The sequence below is a fragment of the Acomys russatus genome, chromosome 15 (genome assembly GCF_903995435.1).
Source record: "Acomys russatus chromosome 15, mAcoRus1.1, whole genome shotgun sequence".
NCBI classification, from domain to species: domain Eukaryota; kingdom Metazoa; phylum Chordata; class Mammalia; order Rodentia; family Muridae; genus Acomys; species Acomys russatus.
The window spans coordinates 41,511,493-41,525,585 of NC_067151.1; the positions used below are offsets into that span (position 1 = coordinate 41,511,493).

Here is a 14,093-nt window from a genome sequence, read left to right on the forward strand (position 1 = left end):
ATTAATGTTGCCCTGCAACGGCTGCAGATTCACACTTGTGGCTTCTTATCACTGTCACCATGATGGTTAATTCTGTGTCCATTTGACTGGATCATAGGGTGCCCAGACATTTGTTAAACGTCTCAGGGTGTCTGTAAAAATATTCCTGTACGTGAATAGCATTTGAATGAGTAGACTGAGTAAAGGATAGGCATCAGGCAGCCTGTTGAGGACTCAAATAAAGGGAAAAGAAAAGGAAGAGAGAAATTCACATTCCATGTGATGTCTTATACTAGAGTATTGGTGTTTACCTGCCCTCAGACTGAGACTTATACCATCTGCCTCCAGTTCCCAGAATTTATGTTTTTATTTTTTTTTTTAGCATTTTTTATATGAACTAGAACTGTACCCTTGGCCTTTTCTGAGTCTCTAGGACAGATAACAACATTTATAGTGGTATGAACCAATTTCTCTCTCTCTCTCTCTCTCTCTCTCTCTCTCTCTCTCTCTCTCTCTCTCTCTTTCTCTCTCTCTCACAGACACACACACACACACACACACACACACCTCATGTACATAACACAGCCTCATGTATACACACACTCTCTCATGTATACACACACCCCTCATGTACACATACACAGACATACATGCATGTGCACACACACACACAGACAGCCCTCATACAAACATATAGATAAAGCTTTCACTTATATATGTATGTACAAGGAAACCCTAAGCACACAATCATGCTCAGATTATCCAGAGCCATATCCGGCTGTGTGGGCCATCACAGAGATTGCGTATAGAGCATAGTGCACTTTTTACCTCCATGTCTTTTCTCTTTGTTGCTACATGCAGGAGCCTTAGTAGATGGTACTGTTCTGTCTGCTCCAACTGAGACATCAAGGCCAGGAGTTCCGCCAGGTGTCTGTTGATCGGTTGAGGCTGCTTTTCATACACAGCAGGTAACACCCTTAGCAGCATGGCATTTCCTATTGGGGAAACAATAGAAGGAGCAGCAGTGGCTTTATCATCCTCAAAGCAATAGAAGTAACATTATCGTCAGTGTAATAATCTTTGCGCATAAGTGGTACAGCCAACAGCCACATGTTCTGCTAAAAGTAACAGTATCTCATTCTGAAGAAATTCGTCACTAAAGCACCATTCCAACTGATTTAAAAGGGGGTGGCGGACTTAGTGATACAATCAGCATTATTATGTAGTGAAGTTTTTCCTGAGTAATGCTCCACTGGGCTAGAGGCACACTTGACAGTAACCAGACCATGCCCCTGAGGAGACAGTTCCGATAAAGAATTCCCGATGGGAAGCAACACTTGGAAGATGTTGAAATGAAAAGTGAGCAGTGTTATAAGCATGAACCTAAATGAAACTGAAGCGAGGGAAAAAAAAAACGCACCAAGGAATGTGCTCACATTCCTGAGGGGCGGGAGGCAGGGTTAGACACTGGACACATGGAAACTGTGCCTTATTTTTATGAATAGTTTGAAAGGCAGCGATGCAAATTTAAATCCTCAATTTCTGCACTATCTCAAGGAGGATTTACACTCAGCTTGTTTGCCACATGTGATTTGCCTCAAAAACGTGTGTGACAACTGGATTTGAAATGGCAAAGCCTGAAGAAAAAAAAAAATATTTCATAAGCTTGGGATTTATCTGCAACGTGTGAGACATGGCTGTTTATGGCTCTGTGGTATGGAGTTTTCACCTGAGAGGCCTGTCAAACACTCACTTAAGTGCCCTAGAGGATTTGGTCTCTAGAGGTTTCTTGAAGAAAATTGTCTGGATTTTATTTACGGTTTTTGTTGTGACAGTGGTGATGAGGGTGAACCTGGGGCCTTACGCATGTCAGCCAAGCACTCGTGAAATTGCCACACTCGCCCTAACACAGTTTGTGGCTTACTGCTATGTTAACGTTAGCTTTATTCACAGAAAGAATCAAACAAGCAGAACTACACACTTCATTAAGTGGTGGGGACATGCTAATGCAAATTAAAAAAAAAACACACATTCAATTATGAGCGTTTAGGAAAGGAAGCTTGAATTTCTAGAATGTCAGTGTTAATGTTCAGTTTATGTATCTGGGTAAAAAAAAGTGTTGAGAATTGCTTTTCATAGGATAGTTTAAAACGTGTCTTAGCAATATATCTACAGAATAAAAGATCTTTGAAATACATTGTTTTTGTTTTGTTTTGTTTTTTAAAGAATTTGTAAGACCCAGGTGTAGTGATGCATATCTGCAGCCTCAGTACTTGGGAGGTTGAGACAGGAGGATGACCACAAGTTTGAGCCCATTTTGGCCTACATAATGAGTTCAAGGTCAAGCGTAGACTACATAGCAGGACCTTGTCTCAGACTGAACCTAGCAACTAAAACATAAATATGTTTTTCCTGGGATAGAGAGATGGCTCAGCATTTAAGAGCATTGGCTGCTCTTCCAGAGGACTAGAGTTTGAATGCCCGCACCCATGTGGCACACGATTATCCATAACTCCAGTTACAGAGGATCCAATGCTGCCTTCTGGCCTCCAGAGGAACCTGGCATTCACTCACACCCCAAACCCAGCACACAGAAAATAATAAAATAAAAAAAATTTAAAAGACACTGTTCCCATCACTATTTTCAACAAATTAATAATTTAATACCAAACTATTTAGTTTGCTTGGCTTCTGTTTGCTTTATGTATAGCTTCTTAAATCAGGGGAATTTTAATTCAGGACATAAGCGAGCACATTAGGTCATTGAATGTAGCTGTGTGTGCACACTGGTCAGCTGATGGGAAAAGCCACACGGAATGGGAGTGTAGTTAGAGTCTGGCACAGGAAACTGCTGCATGACTTTTCAGTACTATTTCCAACAAAGGCCCTGAGCACTTTGAAGGGGAAATCCCCAGATTAGTAATTTTTAAACTGACTTCAATTTCAATAAAATAAACACAAAAATAAGTGCAACATAACTTAAAAAAAATTTTTTTTAGTTAGGGACTGATGAAGAAATTTGGATGTAGAATTCCTGTAAAAATTCCATTCCTAAGTTCAAATATGTAGTTTTACTACTGAATGCTTCAAACCCACAGGCAAGCATAAGAAATGAGAAGAACAGTGCTGTGTCCGTCATCCAGCTTTACCCAAACTTGGCCTTGTGCCGTGTTTCCTGACCATGTTTTATTCCTCTTCAGAGGCAGCCATCACTCTGAAGTCAGTATTTCTTTTTGTTCTGGATGCTTCTGTATCATAATTACACATGCACATTAATAAACAGTTTATAGTTGTTTGGCTGCTTTCTATTCTCTCTCTCTCTTTTAACTTTTTATTGATTCTTTGTGAGTTTCACATTATGCACCCCAATCTTGCTCATTTCCCTGTTCTCTCACATCTGTTCTTTACCCTTGCAATGCCCCCCAAAAAACCACACACACACTTACACATACATCCACACATGTACACACACACATGCACATACATGCAAAAAACAAAGCATAGAAAACATCTCATCATGTGTGTCACAGTATGTCACACAGTATATCCCTCTGTCCACACATCTTCCCTTGCAAATGTTCATTGCAATGAGTTATTGGTCTGGTTCAAGATCTTTGGCTTCTATGACACCATAAATCCTCACTGGGACTTCTCCTGGCTATCCTGTCATTTCCCTGTGTCATGGAGCTCCTGCAGCTTTGGATCAGCAGGACTGGCCCTTTCATGATTCCCAACCACTTGCAGATGATATTGATTTTGGAGTGGGCCAACTGAGAGCCCTGATTGTGGGCCTGGGTGGCAGCTGATCTGGTCAGTGCGCCAACTCTCCCTTATCTGTATAACCATGAGGCCTAGCTCCACTGTGTGGCCCAGGGGAGGTGCAGGGCCTGCTCTCCCAAATGCTACAGCCAGTAAGGGGCAGGGCTAGCTCTCCTGTGATCATGACTTCAGGGACAGTGCTCCAGACTACTGTAGATAGTGAGGGTGGAGGGGTGGAGGAGTGGAGGGCACCTCCCCTACATCCATGCAACTTCATGGCAGACAAGAGGTGCGGCCAGCTCTCCCTCATTCTTTCCATTGGGGCTGGCTCATCCTTGCCTACTCAACCAGGACCAGGACTACTGTGCTTCCCAGGCGAGGTGCAGGGCCAACTCTCCTGAGTATTGCAGCTGTGGAGAGGCAGGACCAGCTCTCCTATTGCTGCTGGTGGTGAGGGGCAAGGGGAGTGTGCTTCATAATTTAACATGAATAGATTCACTATATACAGAACCCATTGCACACTATTTTGCTCCATCCATCTTTATGCTGGTTTCCATTCGAGTTGACTCCGTATGTTTATTCCTCCCGCTTGTTCTTTTACCCAGGGCCACCATCTTGTTGATGTGCTCCATGGCTGGAAGACATGATTTTCTATAGCTTCCAGGAGAAACCACCAGAAAAGGCCCAAAGTCACTCAGATTGTTATCTTCTGTTTTCAGAAGCCTGACCAGGAATGCCACTGTGTTCAAACCAATGGGTAGGCAAGGCTGCAAGGGTCCTGTCAGAGACTCTAGAAAGAGCCTTTTCTTTGGTTTGTCTAGCTTCTGGAGTCTGGTGTGTATTTGCTGGTTCGTGGACCTTTCCATCATCTTCAAAGTCAGAAACAAGATGACTATGTGGTTGTGCCTCTTTCTGTCATCACCATTTGTCATCTGACTCCATCTTATGCCTCTCTCACTTTCTTTCTTTTAAAATATTGTATTTATTGTAAGTGTGAATGTATGTATGTGACACAAATGTGTGTGTCATGACACGTGTGTGGAAGTTGGAGGAGACTTTCAGGCGTTGATCTTCTCCCTCCACTGCGCATTCCAAGGACTGAACTCATGACCTCAGCCTTGCACTGAAAGAGCTTTTATCCAATGACACATCTCACTCTCGAATCCTCTTGGACTTTTAGGAACCCTGTGATTGCAGAGTCAACCTGAATGGTCTAGGGTTCTTTCCTTATTTTGTGTAGTGACTTTGGTTCTTTCTCAAATGCAGTCATGTAGGGCATGTTCACAGGGTACAAGGATCAGCACGTGGATATCTTTGAGGGCCCATTTTCAGCCCGCCAGCAAGCGTTTAAGCGCTCACACTGCCACCAGCTGTCAGCAGCGTGAGCTCTCTGCTGCTCACATCCTTCTGATGCTTCGTCTTCTCAGACCCTGCCTTTCCTTGGCTTTTGATAATTTGATGGGGTATAAGATTGTATCTCAGTTGTTTTAATTTCCACTTTCCTGTTTGCTTATGACACATACATAGGCACACACACACATGCATGCGTGCACACACATACGCTTTTGTAGCAGGTCACTTCTTCTCTCGTGATTTGGACATTCATAGGCTTTATACATTTTCTTTTGAGACATTTATCTGTCTTATAAACTCATTAGCACTCTCTTTGGTTTGCCTAGTTTGGCATTTAATCCATTCCTAATCTTTTAAAAATATTTTTTAAAAAATTCTTTAATTTTAAAAAAAATTATGGGAACCACTTATAGTTCTTTAAAATATTCAGCAGCTTTACTCTTAACATATTGCGTCTGTGTGCGTGTGTGTGTCTGCGCAGGTGCGTGTGTGTGTGTGTGTGTGTGCTCCTGTGGATGCATGTTCACATAGGTGTGAGTACATAGGAAGCCTTTGACGTCAGCTTCTGGTATGATTACAGGCATCTTCCACCTTGTATCCCCCCCCCCTTTTTAAGATTATTTAGTTTTGTGTCTCTGTGTGTCCCAGCATAAGTTTTTGCATGTCACAGGTACTTGGAGAGGTGAAAGGACATAGGATGCCCCGGACCCAGAGTACGTGGTTGTAAGCCCAGTGATGTGGGGCCTGGGAATGGAATCTTGGTCCTTTGAGAGAGCAGTAAGCATTTTTACACAGCGTTTGTACATTGCTTTTTGAGAGAGGGCCTCTCATTGGCCTGTACTTGCCCAGAAGGCATAGCTGTCTGGCCAGGGACCCTCTGGCCCTCTCTCCAACACTGTTCTTAGGACCTTGCATCACCACAACAGGCTTTTCGAGGTGAATTCCGGAAATCAAACGTGGGTCCATGTCCTTAAGAGAGAAGCGCTTTACTGAGCTCTCTTCACAGTGCCCTTTAAACAATGTCTTACTATCTCATAAAGACTTCTTTTTCTTTTAGGCCTTAAAAATGGTTTCAAACGTACTCAATTTTAGCTGCTATTTTAAATCAGTGAAGCTCTTGAGCACAGGCCTAATGCTTTTGACTGCCTGTTGACTCTCACTTATAATGTATGATTCCCTCCGATGTCTAGATATGTTTAACTGTGAATTTGTTTTTTACCGTGGTGGATGGCATATTGCATGTGTATTCCAGATGTGTGAGGGCATAAGCCCCTAGTTACAAACTCTTAGGGGTCCTGTGGTACTGAGCCAAGGCAAGCCATACACGACTCCTTGTGCAGGGGCAGAAAGAAGAGTTGATCTATGGAAATCCGAAAGGCAGCCTTGTGGGAGGCCTGACTCGAGGGTAGCCACCCCTCGTGATTCCATGGCTGTGGCTCATAACTCTCTCCTTCATCTCCTCTGTACTGGGGACTTGTGTCAGCGCAGGAGCTGCCCCTCAGGGCTTGCTTCCCTCTTGATCTTTGACTACCATATAGTTTTTGTTTGTTTGTTTGTTTTTGTTTTGTTTTTGTTTGTTTTTGTTTTTGCTTTATTTGGAGTTCAGTTGAATGTTTTAAGGTTTTAAAATTTTTTATTTTAAAATCACCATTATTATGATATCAGTACTTATCTAGGTACTTTTAACAGGTGGGATTTTCAGCGCACACGCGCATGTGCACACACATACATTAGGAGTCACTAATTTAAAAAATTAAATCTTCACCTCTGAGCTTGACAGGATACATATCTACCCAATGCCTAATTAATTACATATTTCAGAGAATACCCAAGCACCTAAGGGCAATATCTCTTTGTTTCCCCCCAACCCTCCCCCCGCTTCCCACCCCGCCTCACATGCTTTCCTGTTTTATTGGATGTTTACCCTGTTGTGTTGTGTTTGTTAGTTGCTACCACAGAGAAGTAAAGACAAGTTAGTCAGGATAGATTTGACTTCTAGAATCATAGAAGTTCTTCATGTGTTGGGTTTTCTTGGAGTCACAGAATCATTTTCTACAGCTTGGAGTATAGAAGAGTGAAAGAAAAGTTTTCTATAACTTAAGGGGTTGTGGAATAATGAAAGCCCACACCAAGCGCCAAAATAATACTTTCCCCGCACCTCTGTGTGTCCTCACCACCACCAATAGTGCTACCAATGCAGGTTACAGCAGATAATCTTGGCGGGTAGGTGGGGGAAGGCAGCAAAGTGTAGTTTCCCTCTTTTTTCCCCTGACTCTCCTCTAATTAATCTGCCCCGCAGTGTGGACCTTTGTGGTTTAACATTGTGCAATTTCTTCGGCTCCCTTGCCCTCCCACCCAACCCCCTCCCCCAAATCCAGGGGAACTCCCTCGCGCTGTGCCACTGGCATTACTCATGCATCCCGGTTCAGGCTTTGGAGCGTTTATTAAGGGCTTTGCTCCTGCCTCGCTCTATTCTCCGGAGCTCAAACTCCGCTCACCAGAGAGTCTCTCTTCTTCCCCTGCGGCAGGCAGCTGCGAGCAAACTTGGTCTCTCCAGCAATGCATCTCCGGGCGATTCTGCTTTGCGCTCTCTGGTCTGCAGTATTGGCTGAGACCTCCGATGACTATGAGCTCATGTACGTGAATTTGGACAACGAAATAGACAATGGACTTCATCCCACCGAGGACCGTAAGTTCATTTTAACTTTCTCAGCAACGTAACCCACTTTTTGGGGGGAGTGTGTGTGTGTGCAAATAACATACATGAACTTAGCAGCCAATGAGGCAAGCTAAAAGTGTGCTTTGTTTTGTAAAAAGTGAGGATTATCTGAGAAAAGCCAGAGGTTTTTAATTATTTTTGTAACTTATGCTGAGTTAGCCCATTTGAAGTCGCTCCCCTTTGTTTTTAGCCACACAAATGGCAATTCCCTTAGTTAGTTCAACTTGCCCCGGAAAAAAAAAATGCTGCCTTGTCATTTTTGAGAAGTTTACACACACACACGCTGTTTTCAGAGCTATCCTTAGAAGGAGGTGGGGTTCTAGGGACAGGCTGAAAGTTGGGTTCACCAACGGTGCAATCTACGGCTGGGGCCAGGCTGGTAACATGTGTGTGTCCTGCGCTCTTAGCCACGCCATGCGACTGCCGCCGGGAGCACTCGGAATGGGACAAGCTCTTTATCATGCTGGAGAACTCGCAGATGCGGGAGGGAATGCTGCTGCAGGCCACCGATGACGTCCTCCGAGGCGAGCTGCAGCGGCTGCGGGCCGAGCTGGGCCGGCTGGCGGGAGGCATGGCAAGGCCGTGCGCTGCCAGGGTCCCAGCGGACGCCAGGCTGGAGCAAGCGCTGGAGTCGCTGCTGCAGGACAGCCGCGATGCTAGCCGCAGGCTGGCGCGCCTGGAGGACGCGGAGGCTCGGCGGCCCAAGGCGACAGTGCCTGGCCTGGAAGCCGTGCTGGAGGAACTGCGGAGGACGCGCGCCGACCTGAGCGCGGTGCAAAACTGGGCCGCCCGCCACTGGCTGCCCGCAGGTAAGCACCAAGAGCAGAGAGAGCAGAGCCCGCCATTGGCATTGTCTCTAGAACCACAGTGCTTAGTCACAGCAGGCAAGCTTTAGTGGGGACCCTCACACTCAGAGTCCTAGTACTTTTCATATGGACACTCACAGAGTTCAGACAAACCACGCAAGGCAGGCACGTTGTTTTTTAAAAGCATTTCCCAGTCCGAGGAACCGAAAAGAAAGTGAGGATTTAACCATCAGTCTGGAAGCACCACTGGTAGGTGTCCCAGGTCCCTGACACCGGATCCGACCAGATATTACAGGAGCTCCTTTGGCAGGTGTTTGACCATGACCTCCTCGCTGTGCCTCCGTTAGGGATTTCCACCTCTTCTAATTTCATCCTGTCACTCTCTTTAGGCGAGCTCTAGTTCCCCGCCCCCCCCCCCCCCCCCCCCCCCCCCCCCCCCGCACTGTTTCAGGGTCTGAGCTAACTTCAGCGACTTTACCAGGCCCTCTGCCCGCCTCCTCCCCACTCTGCTCCTTCTAGGCTGACTTAAGCCAAATCAATCTCTTACAGACTCAACAGAATTATGCCAGGGCTACCTCATGCCAGTTAGTTCCACAGTGAAGGCCAAGGGGTGTGGGCTTGCAGCATGTCCTATGAAGTCAGGCACAGGAGTCCAAGGGTGTCAAAGCCCACACTCTGGTAAAACTCCCCAACTGTTGAGGGCCCCAATGGTACACTTTTACATGGGATCCAGTAATATGCTTCTTACATCAAATTTCTGATGGGGCAATGATGTATTGTTGTAGATTATTCTAGAAAATTAGTGTCTTGTGTAGAAAAATGCTGCTGATACTTCTCGTGAGTCTCAGAAGCAATGGCAAACAGTGCCACCCTATCCCGTGTTTCCAATGACGCTTACTGGATGGGGTAGGAGGAAGGAGCTCCAGAGCTCGGTCCACTCCCTTACAGAACCCACACTACAGTCAATCCTTCCTAAATATGTGAGGACTATTTGTCAGCGTGGGGGCCATGGCCTTAAACCCTAAGTAGGTCTTCAGAGAGAAAAAGCATAAAGAGAAACCTAAAGTAAACGCTCAATGTGATAATTTTGCAACAATTTTAAACGCATGGAATTTTGTCTTGCCAACCGGATAGAGTTATGTATATATAATATGCACCCCCCACCAAAGGAAGAATTACTTTAATATGTACCTTCATCTGCATTAGTTCAAAGAGGGAAGTATACATCCCTAAATTCTAAACTGTTGGTGCTTAATACAGCCAATAATACTTTCACCCACAGGCTTTGATTTGTCCTCGCTCGCTTTCCTTGCCAACATGGCTCCCAGGAGACTCCAAATAATGCCTCCTAAGAACCTGGTTTTCATTTTGCTTGGTCTTTGATAACATAATTACAAAGACCTATTAGTTAAAAGCCATTTCAGGAGAGAGTTTGTGATATTTCAAAGAGGTCTCAAGAGCTTCAATCACTGTTCTGCAAAAGAATCCCAACAACGTCTGCCAATATACCACTTTATGGCATGAACTCAAGTCGCTGCCACAGCCCACAGGGATGCTGGGTCTCCCAGGCATAGTCATGGGCAGCCCTGGAATGCAATCTTCACTGCTTGTCCTTATTTAAACAGGAAGGCAGTTAATTAGATTGTAGTGGATGCCCTCTTGAACAGTACTCTATTTAAACCTACAGAGGCCAGGAGATTTCAAATGCACACAAACGGAAATCTTTTGTTTCCACAATCATTATTTGATTTAATGGCTGTAGCTAGAGAAAGAGGTCTACCTTGAAAGTGCCTCATTTAAAAATTTTTTTTCATGAATGAGTAGATATTTTAAGAGTTCTACTATTATTTGGGGGGGGCATCGCTATTTTATCATGGTTGCTATTATATTTCAGTATTTTCTCTGACTATTACTAAAAGACATGGTCTATATTTGTTTGATGATTTCTGCACAGAGTCTAGGTCAGAGCTACTTGCAGGAATTTACCACACGCTTCAGGACATTTGATGCCTATCTGCGCGTTCTACTGATTCACCAATTAGTCTTTAAATGCTCTGGGAGTTGACTTTTCAAAGTCACCTCATGGCACTAGCCCACTTCAGTTTTTTTTTTTCCAGATCTATCATTTAGCAGAGCCCATCTCATCTGGTCAAGGCTTTGGTGCTTCCTAGGTCTTCACTTTGGCATCTCTGCTTCTGATGAGCAGAGGTGGCATAGATGAGTCCCCAACTTCAAAGATCTCTGTCTTCCGAATGTTCTCAGCAGAAACACAATCTCTAACAAATCCTTTGGAAGAACTCCCTCTTTTTAAAGCATTTTCTGTAATGGTGTGACTAAGTTTTAAAGCACATCCTTGGCCTGCTCAAATTTGAGTGTTGTATACTTGTAACTCACGGACTTGCAGGAAGAGAGGCAATCTGATGTGTTGGCCTCTGCAAACAGACTCACCAAACTGAAACCTGAGTTTTGACATTTATCAACTGGAGAAACATAGGCTATTTTTGCCTCAGTTTTCTCACCTACAAAATGGGACTGGGAAGACTTTAAAAGCGAGCGTGGGGATGTATTAAAACGAGGACCAAGTTGATTAGAACACTATCTGGGACATAGTGGGTAGCTGATAAGCATTAGTCATCATTGCTACAGTCTCCTTCCTGTCAAACTGGTCCTGGTGCTGCACACCAGGAATTTCAGTCCCTCGGAAGTGGAGACAGGAGAGTCAGAAGCTAAAAATTATCCCTAGCTACATGGCCCATCACAGGTCAGCCCAGGCTACACGAGGACTATTTCAAAGAGGCAATAATAACAGTAAAATAAGGTAGTATTCTATAACAGCCTATAATAATAGTAAAATGGGGCACAGCAGTATTCTATCATAGCCAATAATAATAATAATAAAATGAGGCACAGTAGCATTCTATAAATGCTGCAAAGCTACCAATATCCAAGATCATGTGGCATATGAAAAGGTACCCCCTAGTGACACCACTATCATGAAAGACTGTTTTAAAAGACATGCTCAGAATGACTACCTGGAATGAACGAGGCCCATTGAACTTTGGAGATTTTATTGTTTTAAGATTGAGGCAAAGGGAAGAAGGAAATAAGATAGATTTTTAAATCCTTGGAAATAACAGAATCCTCTGAAATGAACTCATTGTGATTCAGTATTTTAATGAAAATATAAAAAAGAAAAGCAGATTGAGTGGGAGATGCTTATTCAACATGGTTTTTGTTATTTGTTGGTTGGGTTGGCATTTTCCTTCTGTTGGCAATCTTCTTCGAATAAGCCACACAGCTCGTTCTTACTTTTATTCTCTTTACGGAGACCAAACAGGAGGTCCCGTAAGTCATAACACACCACTGTATATAGTTATCAATTATAGGTATCATAGCTGAATATGAAAATAACTCTGAATGAAACTGAATGTTGTTGTTTTTTTTTTCTTGTATTCTTTTTGCCACTCTAGGTTGTGAAACATCGATTTTATTCCCGATGCGCTCTAAGAAGATTTTTGGAAGTGTGCATCCTGTGAGACCAATGAAGCTTGACTCTTTTAGTATTTGTATTTGGATCAAAGCCACAGATGTATTAAACAAAACCATCCTGTTTTCTTACGGCACAAAGTGGAACCCCTATGAGATCCAGCTCTACCTCAGCTCCCAGTCCCTAGTTTTTGTGGTGGGTGGAAAGGACAACAAGCTGGCTGCGGACACTGTGGTTTCCCTGGGGAGGTGGACCCACCTGTGTGGCACCTGGAGTTCAGAGCAGGGGAGTATGTCCTTGTGGGCAAATGGGGAGCTGGTGGCTACCGCCATGGAGATGGCTACAAGTCACTCTGTGCCCGAGGGTGGAATTCTACAGATTGGCCAAGAAAAGAATGGTTGCTGTGTAGGTGGGGGCTTTGATGAAACGTTAGCATTTTCTGGAAGAATCACAGGCTTCAACATCTGGGATCGCGCTCTCAGCGAAGAGGAGATAAGGGAGAGTGGAGGAGCCAAGTCATGCCACTTCCGGGGAAACATCGTCGGGTGGGGAGTCACAGAGATTCAGGCTCACGGAGGAGCTCAGTATGTTTCTTAAGCATTGTGAAACTCTACTTGAAGCCAAAGGAGACTCACCCTTTAAAATATATGCCAATTGGGAAAGTCTAAATACTTCGGTGCGTAATACGAACACTTGAGACTAATGAAGGAGAGACTTGAGATCGTCTTTATTTATCTTGGCAAAATAGTGAATAAACAGTTGAAGGAAAGGCTTGGGAGGAGGCTGGGGACATTATTCCTAAGCCTTATGCAGTGGTGCTTTCAGATTAATGTCTGCCTCTGTCAGCTAAACCCTCAAATAACTAACAGGACTGGCCTCTGAACAGGAGGACGATTGTGTTGCTTTTCCTCGGTTAATTTTGTTTTGGCCGGAGACATTTCTATATTGGAAGCATAACAAAACAAGCTCTGCTGTTCATTGTTTATTCTTCAAGGTGTGTGCCTTGTGACAAAAGAGATGATGAGAAAAACATATTTATGCCACAAAGTGACTTATTAACAAACATAAATGTAGCTTACATGTTACAATCCAGTGTTCCACTTGGGAGAAGATAGTTACGTAACTTATATTGTGAAATAGATTTGTATTAATTTTATTTTTGTAAAAACTCTACTGTAAATAAAACGTTTTATAAAGCTAGCTTGTGTCCCCTAAGGTTAAGAGCTGTTCTGAAGCAAGTCTATACTTTTCCTTTTTTCATCTAGAGTAGGCAAGTCATCATCAGAGACTGCTATGAGAACGGCAGTAGTTAATATTGTTTGGAGCAAACTCTATTGCCTAAGCTTTGGCATCCCACAGGTTGTAAGGAATAGGGTCTTGGCTAAATGCATCCATCTCTCTGGGTTTTAGGTTTTTGTCAACTAAGGAACCAAGGAAGAAATTATTTGATGAGTCTATGAGCTTGTACCCTATTCTGCTCTGTTGTGACACAACCAAACAAACAGGCATTATCTGCGTTCTCCAGGTAGACACGACACATGTGAGCAATGGCTGGGTGCATGGTCTAGCTCTTGACATTGCTACATGAAGGTGTAATCTGCAACATTCATATTCAAGAATCACACAGTCAAGTTATCAGAAAAAAATTGAAAGAGCCCATAATGTTATAAGTAAGTTAAGGTTTTGTGCATTCATAGGTCTTCTGGGGTGTGTATGGCCTATGGGTACACACATAGTAGGACTATTACAGGAGAGAGCTAAGAATCTGGAAAAGAAGCAAGGCCTATTCCATTTCTTCCTTGCAAGGGAGAGACCAGAGAATGCTGCACATTCAGCAGTGGGTAAGATGCTCCGCCCACCCCACCCCTGCCAAGCTATCTCCACCTGAGGATTCTATGCAAGGGCTTTTAGGACCTTATAGAGCTGCTACAGAAGCACTATAGAACCACAGTAAGCATGTGTCCTCCTACATACAGAGCTGAACAACATG

At 43.9% G+C, this 14,093-nt stretch overlaps 2 protein-coding genes across 2 annotated transcripts in view; one reads left to right on the top strand and one right to left on the bottom strand.

Annotated features, from left to right (window-relative positions):
• The window catches only part of Veph1 (ventricular zone expressed PH domain containing 1), a 205,494-nt gene that overhangs the window by 162,378 nt on the left and 29,023 nt on the right, over positions 1 to 14,093 (bottom strand). The window contains exon 4 of the mRNA XM_051157270.1: positions 808 to 974. Coding sequence (XP_051013227.1) covers positions 808 to 974 — 167 coding nt within the window. The remainder of the gene's footprint in view (positions 1 to 807; positions 975 to 14,093) is intronic.
• On the top strand, positions 7,511 to 13,592 carry Ptx3 (pentraxin 3). Its single transcript, XM_051157269.1, has 3 exons — positions 7,511 to 7,780; positions 8,218 to 8,619; positions 12,087 to 13,592. Exons 1-3 carry the CDS (start codon positions 7,651 to 7,653, stop codon positions 12,698 to 12,700), a joined length of 1,146 nt encoding a protein of 381 aa, XP_051013226.1. The 5' UTR covers positions 7,511 to 7,650; the 3' UTR covers positions 12,701 to 13,592.